The sequence below is a fragment of the Aulonocara sp. 'chitande type north' Nkhata Bay genome, linkage group LG7 (genome assembly GCF_057382095.1).
Source record: "Aulonocara sp. 'chitande type north' Nkhata Bay isolate Kocher_YH1m ecotype deep benthic linkage group LG7, A_spYH_male_GT1.1, whole genome shotgun sequence".
Classification (NCBI taxonomy): domain Eukaryota; kingdom Metazoa; phylum Chordata; class Actinopteri; order Cichliformes; family Cichlidae; genus Aulonocara; species Aulonocara sp. 'chitande type north' Nkhata Bay.
Window position 1 is genome coordinate 35,152,126 of NC_141350.1, and position 12,899 is coordinate 35,165,024.

General features: G+C 40.3%; 1 protein-coding gene across 1 annotated transcript in view; it reads left to right on the forward strand.

The window, feature by feature from the left end:
- The window catches only part of LOC147325607 (uncharacterized), a 121,846-nt gene that overhangs the window by 52,869 nt on the left and 56,078 nt on the right, over positions 1-12,899 (forward strand). Inside the window, exons 7-8 of the mRNA XM_086300183.1 lie at positions 10,393-11,037; positions 12,741-12,785. Coding sequence (XP_086156309.1) covers positions 10,393-11,037; positions 12,741-12,785 — 690 coding nt within the window. The remainder of the gene's footprint in view (positions 1-10,392; positions 11,038-12,740; positions 12,786-12,899) is intronic.

Sequence of the window (12,899 nt, forward strand, 5' to 3'; positions counted from 1 at the left end):
GTGTTCAATAGGCTACTGGCTTAATGGGTTAACAAACAAAGAAAAAATCCTGTTTGCAAAGCATTCCTCTCATATCGCATTATTGTGAAAGTCAACATCTTCTCATGCCAGAATACTTCACGTTCCTTTATCATCTTTACCCTAATAGATGCACTTAAAATGGTTCTAGATATTAGTTGTGTCACATGTCAACTGTGACCTCGCCACAGCCGGTCACCATTTGCACTGGTGGCTGGGGTGCCCTCAACCTATTGCAATCTCCTGCTGAGTGATACATGTTGCCACTTGGGAGTAAAACAAGCTGAAATAGAAAGGAAATCTTGACAGATGTTACAGTAATACCTGCACTCATAGGCTTGTATCTTCAACCTGCCCACGCTGGCTGCGCATCAGGTTGCAAAAATCCCGAGAAACATGACAAAGTAAGCTGCGCTACAAAGGGTGGAATCAGTTTTGGCATATGCCACCAATCACAATCATGAAAACAGCAAAAATAAAACATGTTTTAAGTTACCAGTTAGCATTAGCAAGGTTGCATAGAAAACTGAATATGCAAACCAGCAGATGCATCCCGCATGAGGCAGATACCTGTTAATAAGTGCTAAGTAACATGTTAAAAAAATACTAGAAATCTACTCAGCAAAACTTCTTTTTCACAGGCTGTTAGCACAATTAACCACAAAACTAGCTGTGATGTTTGTCAGATAATTACATTAATGAGGATATAATTGGCCCTTAGAGCAGGAGGATGGTTAGGAGCTCCAGTTTATTCATTAAAAATAGCAGATGCAAAACTGGCAGTCTGCTAGTCTGCTGTTGCTTTTGGCATGTATGTGTCATGTAAAGTAGCCAAGCTCCTAATAATGCATTAATTTAAATCTTCTTTTGAAATGATAGGTAGGCATTTTAACCAAGGAGTTTATGGAATTCACATTTAAGCCAGTTACAAGCAGCCATCTGAGACACTCTGAGAAACTCCTCGGAGGTTTCAACCAATACTGTTCACATGGTAGCTTCCCTCTTTTTTTCACCCTTGTGTTAAGTTATCGCTTCATTAGGATTTACTTGGAGCCATATCTTCAAAAGGTCAATAAAATCTGTTTCACAAAACACTTTGAGATCTTTCCAAGCTCTCCAAGACTGAGGTCTCTTCAACCAAACTGTTGATACACTGCAGTTCAAATATGTTGGAACAGATAAAAAGTTATTTTCCTCAAGACAACATAATATTCATATTAGATTCATATTAAAACAATCATCTGGTGGGATCGATTTTGGCGCTAAAGGCATGCTTTTCTGTTGTTTTCTGTTGATACATCAAAGGCTCAGTGAAGGGCATGCAACATTTGCTATTTTCAAATATTGCCTAATTAGAGAGCGAGGATGAGGGAGCATGCTTTGTGTATCTGATTGATATTTCTTTGTTTTTATGTCAGCTCGATGGCCCTGCATGCTGTCAAGCTTTTCTGTTATGCACGTCAGCATACATCCAGCAATAATTTTTCATCTGCGTAGCGTGGTTTATAACTGTTTCCAATATAAAATAATTACAGACAAGTCAAACCGTGAAGAACAAAAGGAAGCAGAGATGCTTGGATGAAAGTGAGGGAGGAGATGGAAACAGAGGATTGAAGAAATGTTTCCGTAGCCACTTCTTTCCCTGTGTCGCTAAGCAGCGCAGAACCGTTTTCTCCACACGAGAAGCCCCGACATGCTCGTACTGATAATTTTCCACTCCGCATCTGTAATTTAGAACAGGGCATCTAGGCTGTGATGATAAATGGTTACATGCTAGGTGATGAAAACTTGTTATACGAGTGCTACATCAGCGCATTAGCTTTCATGAGGGCAGAAATACCTGTGATTCAAGTCCCAGCTGTTAAAGTTCAATAAAAATTGCGTTTTCAGTGCAGACACAAGAGACCTCTGGAAGCCATTATGTGGTGAGGAAGAAGATGTGCCGGGAAGTAGTTTAAAATTAAAAAGAGATCACTGATTTACCCCCTAGCCTGCACATCTGCCGCGCAGTTCAAAAGCATCCACAGAGGTTCTGTTCACCCTGAATCAACCTCCCCCTGCTCTTGTTTATTTATATCGCTGTTTGTCCTAGACCACCTCGCCTTTTGGTCCTAATAGACATGAAGTAATGCTTCCGGTGACACTGAGGTGCCCTGCTGTTTTTGACTTTAATGCAGACGGGGTCTCCTCTCTGCATCGACACAATAAATGTAAATCAAGCCAACCTCAGAGAATCCACAATGAATATTTCCCCTCACAAGTTCTCTCAGCTGTGGTTATTTCACTGAATCTGGGAACTGTGGCTTCCCCTCCCCTAATTCCACCACAGGTTTTTTTTTTTTTTTTTTTTTTTTATTGTGCATGCCTCTAACCATGTGCAAAAGCAGTGGGGATTCCCTCACATCTTCCTTATCCCTGTTTTCCTTCATCGCGCTCTGCTCGGTTGGAACGAGCAGTCACTGCATTCATTCAAGCAGATTTTTAGTTGCCCATGGTGTTGCGGTTTGAGTTTAGTGCCAATAGCTTGCTGCGATCAGAAGTTCACTCACAACCTCAGTCTTGGTTAGTTAAGAGCTGGCAATTTGGATGTTGTGGATTTAATAAGTTTAGAACAGCCGTCGCCTGCTCTGAAATTTTGTGGGTGAGAGAATAGAACATATTTATTATTCACAAGAGTTCAACATTCAAATTGGACCTATATTGCAGTTGTTACGGTCACTACTAGTTACCCAGGCCACCCTGAGGGTTAATTGGCTGTGCTAGTCTCTTCATGAGCCAGATTAGATGTATTATTTATATAACCTGTATGGTTGGGTGGTGAGTGTGTACCCAGTAGGTGTGTGGGTGTGTCTCCTGGGAGCTGGATCAGCCTTCTGTGCAGAGGTCTGCCTTTGTGTACAATTGGAGCTGAGCTCAAGTGGAGACAGACCCGCAGTGTCCTGCAGTCATGCTCTACCATGTTGGCTGGTACTTGCTCCTGGGATGCCTATTGCTGGATTTATTGGGGTTGCATGTACAAGGTCAAAGACGACGGGATGGAAAGGTACTCCCTACTACGGCTCATACATGTACTGATTTTAACCTTTTCTTTGGAGTTTTCTGTTCTGATGCAAAGACTCTGGACAGGAGTGAAGTGCACTCAGTGTGGAGGTGCTTTTAATTTGGCTGAGGATGCTTTTGGTTCTAATTAATTCAAGGTTGCAACTGATGTGATTTTCAACTTATAAATACCCTAAAGATGCTCATAAAAGCAACCTTCTAAAACCTTAACTCTTTAATTATTTGTCTTATGCTTAAACACGCTTGAATTTTTTTTTAGTAACACTAAACAGTATAGTGAGATTCTCATTCTCACATTTATCCAGGCTTGTGAACAGCACGTGGAATACACTTTCCGGTGACCCTTCAGCCTCTTCTCCTGGTCTCAAATCAGGGATCTTTCATATGTAACGGAAACAATTTGCATTAATGATGAGAACATTTAGTAGAAAAGATAGACCCCTTGGTCACTTTCTTGGATTCAGAACATTGCATTAGACAGATGTACCCCTGCATGGTTTATGGTTTGCCTGGCTAACTCTTCTGTGGAGGGTTCAAACTACTTAAAAACAAAGGAAAATTTGAACATCAATGCACCATTTTTTGTGAAAACTATGATTCATGGGAACATTGGTGACAGTCATTGCCCATTTAGAAATGTTCTGTTGGTTATTTTATTATTTTATTATCTGTTTTTATATTGTTGTGGATGTGAGAGTTATTCACAAGGGCTAGTGTCTGTGTTGGCCTCCATGAGAGAGCATTTCTGGTCATCTGGCAAATCCAGCTACCAGTACTTAGTAGGCTGGAGAGCAGTTTTATTGTGCAAGAAAAGTTTAGGTATTTCTCCTCTTCTCCATAATTCTTTATGATCTTATTGTACATTCCCAGACCACCACTGTTGAACTGGTGGATGCTTTGATCACAACTAAATGTACCATTTCTAACATGGGTGGTCCCGCTGGTTCTAAAATCCCTGAACGTGACACCGTTAATGCCACGCACTTGACCTGCTGAGCTGCAGTGAAGTCACACTCTGACTTGTATGCACATGACACACACACACACACACACACACACACACACACACACACACACACACACACACACACACACACACACACACACACTGTAGTGCCTGCCTCGCCTTATGTCTTGTCTGCATACCTGTGTCTTAGCGAGATTTATGGACCTTGCCATTTGATTAGCCTTTGTAGGAGCAAGTCTTCATTGTCTGTGTGTGCGTGCACATGTGTGTTGATAATAGCACTCTAGCCTGCAGCATCTTTGTCAGGCTGTGAGGCCCCCATAGATTTCTTATTACTGTCAGCTCCATATGCCTCCTGAGACTTGAGCTTTGTGTAGATAGCCATTAATTATGCCCTGTGAACACCTGCCATAACTTTTATTTACTGTGTGTAAGAGTGACACATAAGTTAAATTGAGATTTTTATTTTATTTTTTTTAAGTGGATGAAATTTTAGTGGATGAAAAATTCTCCTGCTTTGTTTTAATGGAACTGATGTCATTCTGGAAGTCATTCCAACAGCATTACCATGCAATGGTATTTTAACTAAGATGATAGTAAGACAATATGATGGATTAGGTTAGATTCAAGTCCCTGCAAGTCTGGCCAGTAGTTGCCTTCCAGCCTTGAAGGTTGGAAAAGCAAATGGAGAAGCTTAGTTATGCCCTTAATACCTGGATCTATTAGTCAAGTGTTTGTATGAATGCAAATGATGTTGCCTTTAAGACATTTGGCACATTTCCTGTCAGTTAATTGGCTCATCTTTTTAAAACCAATACTGGCTGAATCCATCATGCTTTTTGCATGGTACTGTCTCTTTGCAGTCTTAATAAAACCTCATATATGTGACAAAAGCTTTGTTCTCTTGACCAAGTCTTTTGAAATTTCTTGACATCATTATATGCAAAATTTCCAAACTTAACTTTGCCATGATTCCTCCCTGCAGCAAAGTGTTGCTAGATGACGTTTCATTGTAACTAATAAGTCAGTCCATGTACCTTTACTTACAATTTTCATTGTGTTTGCAGTGCAAATGTGTGAGTCCAGTCTAAACAGGCATACTTAGATTAAAGAAGATAAACTAGTTTTCTAAAATTTTCATCTTTATTCAAAATATTTGCTATTATTAGCCCCAAAACAACAAATTATATGGATTATAATAATAAAACAAAATCATGGATTTCCCCAGTCACTTAAAGTCAGCCAAGTCTCAGGCTGTGCCGTTGCTGCACCGTTCCTTCAACTCGAGAAGTCTTGTTAGGATTAAAAAGCAAACACACACACACGCATAAACACACACACTTTGAACATGCTTGCTTTCTCGAGCCTGCTACTACAGAACCTTTAGAGAGATATCGAGTGTAAACATCATCTTGGCTCATGATTTAAAGGCTCATAGAGTTACTTGCTGGGATTATTAGAGTTTTGTTTGACAGGATAACTACACAGACACATGCTATGCAACGTCTGCTCTGTAGATCATCTTTAAAACTGCTGTTTTAAAGATGACTCATGGAAGCCTTGGTGTGACCTTAGACTGAGAAGAGTTTAAACTTGAATTTCAGTTGTTTTTCACATTTAACACATTTAACATTATCCTGATGATACTCTAGGACCGTTACAGAGTGTAGAGAAGACCTGTTGATAAACACAATCCATTAGCTTCATTCTCCGTGTCTAACATTCACACAGGTCCAATACTGATGTGTAGGTTAGAGAAGTACAAGTGTGGGCCCCTGACCCACAGTTACTCAACTTTTTGCTCTCTAAATATGATTTAAAAAAACATGGTATAATGTGGTGAGCACCACTGTTAAACCATAAACAGTGTGACTGCAACATACTTCATGATATATTTTATTGTCAAAACATTCCTTAGAATTAGACAAACCGACAGTGTTTCAGTACATTATCACTTTGACTTCGTTATCCTCTTTGTAGCACTCATCTCCAAGTTCAAAGGTTTCCTCTGAATACATAAATCCTTAATACACTGGCTGCAAAAATATGATTTCAGTTTAAGAAAAACAGCTGTGCACTTTGGTTCTTAGCAAATGCTGCTCAAACAGGACTGAGTAGTGCCTCTTGAGGATTCTTCGGATGGATAGATATAGTCACAAGGAAATCTGGTTTCAGTTTATTGAGAGCATTCATTTATGCACAGCCCTCTTAAGGTCCCACCACAGTTTTTCAATAAGGATGGGGTTTGGACTTTGCTGGGCCTATTCTGTTTTAGATTTTCGGGTGTGTTTGGGATCATTGTCCTGTCGCATGACTCAGTTTGGACCAAGCTGTAGTTATGAGACAGACCTCACATTTGACCCTATAATACTTTGGTATAGAAAGAAGTTCCCGATTGACTCGGTGACCCAAAGTATGGGACAAGCTGTCCCATTCTTTGGTTGCAGAGCATTCCCAATCATCACTCCTCCACCACCGTTCTTGACATTTGGTATGGGTGGTTTGTTTTTGCCAAAAATGGTAAGACATCTTGTTTTGTCTCATCATTGTAAAAGGCATTTTTCCAGAAGTCTTGGGATTTATTGAGATGCAACTTTTCAAACCTAAGCTTGGCTCCACTTTCTTGTTAGAAAGATGAAGCTTTGTGTTTGCAACCCTTCCAAAAAAAGCCCTACTTGTTTAGTCTTTTTCAAAAGGTACTTTCATTAACAATTAACATGCTAACTGAGGCCTGTAGAGTTTTTGTGAGATTTTTTTTGCAGTTTCTCCAAGCATTGCACAGCCTGAATTTGGGGTGAATTTGCTGAGACTGCTGCCCCTGAGAAGACTGTGGCAATGTCTTAAGAAACACCTGAATGCTCCAGATCAGGAGCAAAAGTGCCAAAACATCTACTTCCACAGAGGCGGTCTCATCGGCTGATAATCAGCTAGTCAAGTGTCCTTGAAAACTTTCTTTTAGACAGGATTGCATGTTCATATTTGCTACTCTGGATATTATCTCCAGCAGAAATATTTTGTTTGATTCATAGACCGTATCTAAGCGATTGATGTAGCCACCATGACGTCACCTGTTTGTTTGTGAAGATCAGTTCTGAAGCCTTGAGCTTCAGCATCTTGGCCGTGTGTGTCCTTTTTTAAGACCAGATATGACTGTACTTGTCAGTGCTGTAAAGCATGCCTGTTTTATTTTCTATTTTACTCTAAAGGGGAAAATCATTTACAAATTGAATGTCATTTTATATAAAATTAGATTGGAAACTTGCAACTGAGTTAATAAAAACATCAGAAAAGTGTTTACTGAAGTAATAAATTAAGCAATACGTCTTTGTACTGTACATGTGGACTTTTTTCCAGCTAAAAGTTGCTCCTTGGTAGCCATTAGATTTATTTTATAATATTTTATTTTAAGACATTAGTTGGCTTTATTTTTTAGACCTGGAGGATATACCCATGCTTCATATGTGTGTTCAGTTTAGAGAAATAAGATGTTTTGGAATTTATTTTTCTTTTTTGCACAATGACAGTATATTTTTATCCATCCATCCATTCGCTACCGCTTATCCTTTTCAGGGTCGCGGGGGGCGCTGGAGCCAATCCCAGCTGTCATAGGGCGAGAGGCGGGGTACACCCTGGACAGGTCGCCAGTCTGTCGCAGGGCCAACACACAGGGACAGACAACCATTCGCACTCACATTGACTCGCACATTCACACCTAGTGGCAATTTGGATTAATCAATTAACCTATCCCCACAAGCTGCATGTCTTTGGACGGTGGGAGGAAGCCGGAGTACCCGGAGGGAACCCACGCAAACACGGAGAGAACATGCAAACTCCACACAGAAAGACCCCGGCCTGATGTTGGAATTGAACTCAGGACCTTCTTGCTGTGCGGCAACAGTGCTAACCACCGTGCCACCGTGCTGCCTGTAGCAGTAGATTTTTATTTTTGAGTTTATTTTGTGTACATGTGTAACAGATTGGAATATATAAAATACAACATATAACATTCAATATATCCTAAAGGCTTGTAGTCACTGACAACTATCAGCACCTGGCTGACTGGCAGATGTATAATGGTATTCCAACTAAGTATGACCTGCGCTGGCTCATAAGGAAGTCTCTCTGACTGAAAGGGAGGTAAGTGGAGGAGACGATGTTGACCAGAGGAGATCCAGTGTCACGTTATCAGCTGGGCCTGTTTGACTGAATGTGGCCGGGGATAAGAGAAAAAGAGAAAGAGCTTTTGTTTCCATTCGGGGCACTGGCTTTGGCTCTTGCCTATCTCGGGCCTTTGCTGGCCCGGCTGACTGGCCCCATTGCACAAGGCTAATTGTTGGCCTGTTGTTTCAGATGAATGAAAGCCATGTTTAACTTATTTGACATGTTTCTGGATGTTTGGGCATGTCATTGAGCATGCTGAATTGATTTTTTCCTTGATAAACAACTATAACCAACAAGAAAACAGAGCCTATCTATATACTCATATCTGCAATCTTTCCAGTGCATTTGTATTCCTAATATTTGTTGCTCTCATTTTCCTATAACTCTGTTTACGTCCCATGGAAACTTTTATTTAGTTCTCAGATATCGTGGAAGGGTTATGAACTGTTGCCTTCTCTGCTCACTGTGCCTTTTCTGCTGAAAAAAGGCACAGGTTAATGGTCCAAACACAAAACCTAGTTTCACTTATGTGCCAAAAGATACTGGAATTGTTACTAAAAAAATTACAATGTGACTTCACTGGTTAAAATGTTTATTTAGCATGATTTGTGACATTGTGCGTGTACCAGGATCAAGACGTCTGCGTATCTCCAGATGACCAGTTCCTATAAACGATTCGGTTACATAGACCTGGCGTAGAAAGCCGTCTATTCTGAGAGATTATTGAATTGTATCTTGTGTTAGACCTTTGCACAATGTGTAAACCCCCGCCTCCTTTTGCTCTTCCTGTCCTTCTGCTTCCCATATGCCTCTTAGCTCCGCTTTTGTGCTCTCCATTTCAGCCCATTACGGTCATCAAACAAAATTTATAGCCCTGTGGTCCCTTTCCCCTGAAAGGCCTCTCTCACTATTCTCCATTCCCTAGGGCCCAGCATTTTGCTCTGTTTTGTTGTGTGTGTGCGTGCGTGCCTATGTATAAGTTCACATTTTGACAGCTGGCAAAGCTGATTTACAGTATGAACGATTACAGAATAAAGAGCAGTCGATTAAAGCTCTAAACTGTATAAACTGTTGTGGGGAGGTGTAAAACAGAGTTTGACACAGAGGGAGCCTATGTTGCTCCAGTCTAGAGTCTGTACTGAAGTAAAATTTCTTACAGTACAGTCTGCAAAGACAGCTGCTGTAAATATAAATGCACTACTCAGTCTTGTCAAGATTGATGTTAAACCTAAGACGAAGATCCAACTAGAGATAGACGTGCTTTAACCTGAGTATCAGCTGGAGGATAGCAGAAGTCGCAGTAGGTAAAGCCGTGGAATTTGAGCAGAAATGTTCCTTTTTATAGTTTAGGTGAGGAGATCTTTATTGTCATTATTTACAACAGCAATGGTATCCCAACCATGCTGTAAGAAATGTGATGGCTGACCTACAGTAACGGTCAAAGAGCAGAGACTGGGGCACTTTGGAAAGGTTAAGTGCCGAAAAGAGAAGTTCTTAATAGTTTTGGGTTCAATTAGGATCTCAGTGTAACCCGCTGAAATGTTAATTAGAGACAGCGTATTTAACTATTTAGAAAATAAATGCCATTATCAGTTGTGGTGGTGTGCATTTTTATTTGCCAGATGGGTTAAAAGTAACTAACTAACTTGAAGGCAGATAAAATGAAATAATGCCAGATGTCAGTAAAGTGTTTTTTTCTGTGTGTAGAGGCCTGTAGTAGGGGAAAATGTGGGTTTTTGTCATTTAGATTTAAAACCATCCCAACACCAACATTTCTTTATTACATAATAAATTTTTGTTCATTTAAAAAGTGTGTTGTTGTTTTTTTCAGACAGCTTTCAGAAAGAGCTTTTGATTTGACAATGATTATATGGTGTGTTTTGCTTTTGTCCACTTGTCATGACATTGGTTTCTCTCATCAACAGGGTCTCTACTGTCAGTGTGCTATTGTTCTCGTTTCTATTGACTGATGGTAATGGTAGTAAGGACATTTCAAACTGCACCAGGCTGATTTTTATCTTAGTATTTTTAAAGCTCATCAAACATTCCACCACAATAATGCAGAACCAAACAATGAAAGATTCATACAAGTGCTGACATCAAACAGTGCTACAAACCAAAAAAACCCTGCTTTGATGTCTAAAAGATGGAATGTGAGCCCCAATTCTTGTTTTCTTTCTTGACAGAATGCGTTCCTGCGTCGAGAAAGTTCACGAGGCGATGGGACGGTCCCTTCTAGACCCAATCGGAAAGGTTCAGTAGGTCGTGGGGGTGTCCTTTTGGTGGATGAGGACACTGACTTGTTGGATACGATCTTCCAAAATGGCAGACAAGTGAACCCACGGTTAAAACCTTCCAGAAATGGACCTAAGGGAAGCCAGAAAGGGAAACCTGAACTATCATCTAAAAACATGGAGGAAAACATTACCACAGAGAAGAAGAAAGATTCTAATGGGAGGACTTCATCGCTGTTTCCTGGAAAGCCTTCAGATGATATAATAGACCTGGACATTGGAGGTTCTCCTAAGAAACCCTCGCTAGGTTTTCCTGCACCTCCTAAGATTCCTTCAGATCCCAGATCCGCCACAGATTCTAGCAAAGAGACCACGACTATTTCACCTTTACCTGATGTTAAGGGGAGCTCCCGCACCACGCAGACTTCCATACAGTTTGATCGTAGACGTGAGCACAAAGGCAGACTACCAGAAAAAGGCCGCCCTGCAACTGTAGCCATTGTGTCTAGAGATGGAAACCTGGTTTTGGGCTCAGATGGCAAAATGTACCGGCTTCAGAGAGGCCCACCTGGCCGAATGGGTCCGCCTGGGCTGGAAGTAAGTGGCCTTTTGGTCTTCTCATTGCTCTTTAAAACCCGTTTTAATTCTATTGTATGATCTGTTGTAGTTTGCTCTCTCTCATGTCCATATCTCAGTGAGAATTTTTGGCAGAGTTTATTCAACTTGTTCATTTTGCTTATCAAAGCAAAGGCCTTCCTGTTTGTTTAAAAGTAAATTGGATGTATAATATCGGTCCATTGTTGGATGAGATGAAAAAAAAATCTTTGTGAATGAAAAAGAGTATAACGACTGTTTGCTTTTACAGCTTACAAGCGCTGTTCTCCATCAGCTGCCATATGAATCTGATTAGGGGTGGTTACACTCTTCAAACATGCACTGATCCACATGTCTTTGTTGCTGTGATGGGAGCGCTCGCGCTTAGGGAGTCTCAGCCGTTTGTCATAGCATTACCCAATATGACAGGATTACCCTTTGGCTTCCAAGTTATCTGATTGGTCGGGAGGAGTAAAGTCAGGTCATACTGTCTAGTTGGAACACTTACCTGGTTTAAGAAGTGGGTCTTAACTGTGACTGCAGGGTAGACAGAACCAAAAGCAGACATCACATCTGGTTACGTCTGGAGTCACGCTGCCATAAAATCCACAGAATAACTCAGCACGATTAATGTGATTAGACCCAGCCGAACATGAGGGAAAATGTCCTGTTGGCTTTTCTGTCCACATACGCGGCACAACAGGTTCTTCTTGATCATCTTGAATCCTATCTCAAAGTAGAAAAAAGCATGTTTCAGGAAAGTACCTGGCTGCAAAAATTAATTGATAAAGGTATTTACATGATTTATCAAAATGACTCAAAAGGCTGTCAAATCCAAAATCTAACCAACACCTATGTAAACCTCTGATGATAATTTTTCTTGACTCACATCAATTGCCTGATAACCACATACGGTAGCTCTCACTAATGTCAATCTAAAGATGAGTTAACTTATTATATTCAAACTTTTCAGAAGTGATTACACCGTCTTCCTTCCATCAATTTGCATTGCAAGCTTTATGTTGTCAAAAAGTCTGGACTCACATTTGAGGATTTTTAGGGATTTCAGTGTTGTAAAACTAATGCCCAAAATCTATGTGGTTGTTGATAAGCCTGGACCCTAGGCAGTTTGTATAGTGAGTTTCATCTAGATTAATTAATGTGTCAAGGAGGCGTTAGGTAACAGAGCTACACAGCGAGCATTATAGTAAGATTCAGGACAGACTTAAACAAACTTTCTGTAAATTAGTGTTCAGACTTGGTCAGAATCCATAACATAGGCAGAGTAATCCTGAAAGATTCATCAAGATTTACCAAATTTTTGAATTTTTCCAGATCCTACAGGAAGCACCAAAGAAGCCACACACAGTTCCTATCAATTTACAACAGCGTTACTGAACAGTATAACCTGATACGCCTATCTTAAAGTGTTTTATTGTTGTAGGTGTAGGGAGGGAGCTCTTGTAAAATAAATACCTTTTGGTCCTCAATGTGCCACAAGCTGTGAGGTTTTACAAGGATCGAGTATTATCAGGTCAACTTTTTTGCTTCTACAAAGTAGTAGAAAAGTCTTAAATGTCAGGGATAAACTGTCACGTATCTGTGGCTTGTTAAAGTTGGTGATAAATACTGTTTTGTGTCGTGACAGCTGATTTATCCACATTGCTTTTGTCTTTTTCATTTATTGAGAGTTAATGTTTCCACAGGGTTGTCCTGGTGAGCCGGGCCTCCCTGGGTTTAAAGGTGATAAGGTAACCGAAGCTTGTTTATAACCTAGTAAGTCATGATGATATGTTAGGTTAAAGCTGCTTCTGAAATAATATCTCAGATGGTATCTAATATTTAAACCTCAGTTTCAATCCAAG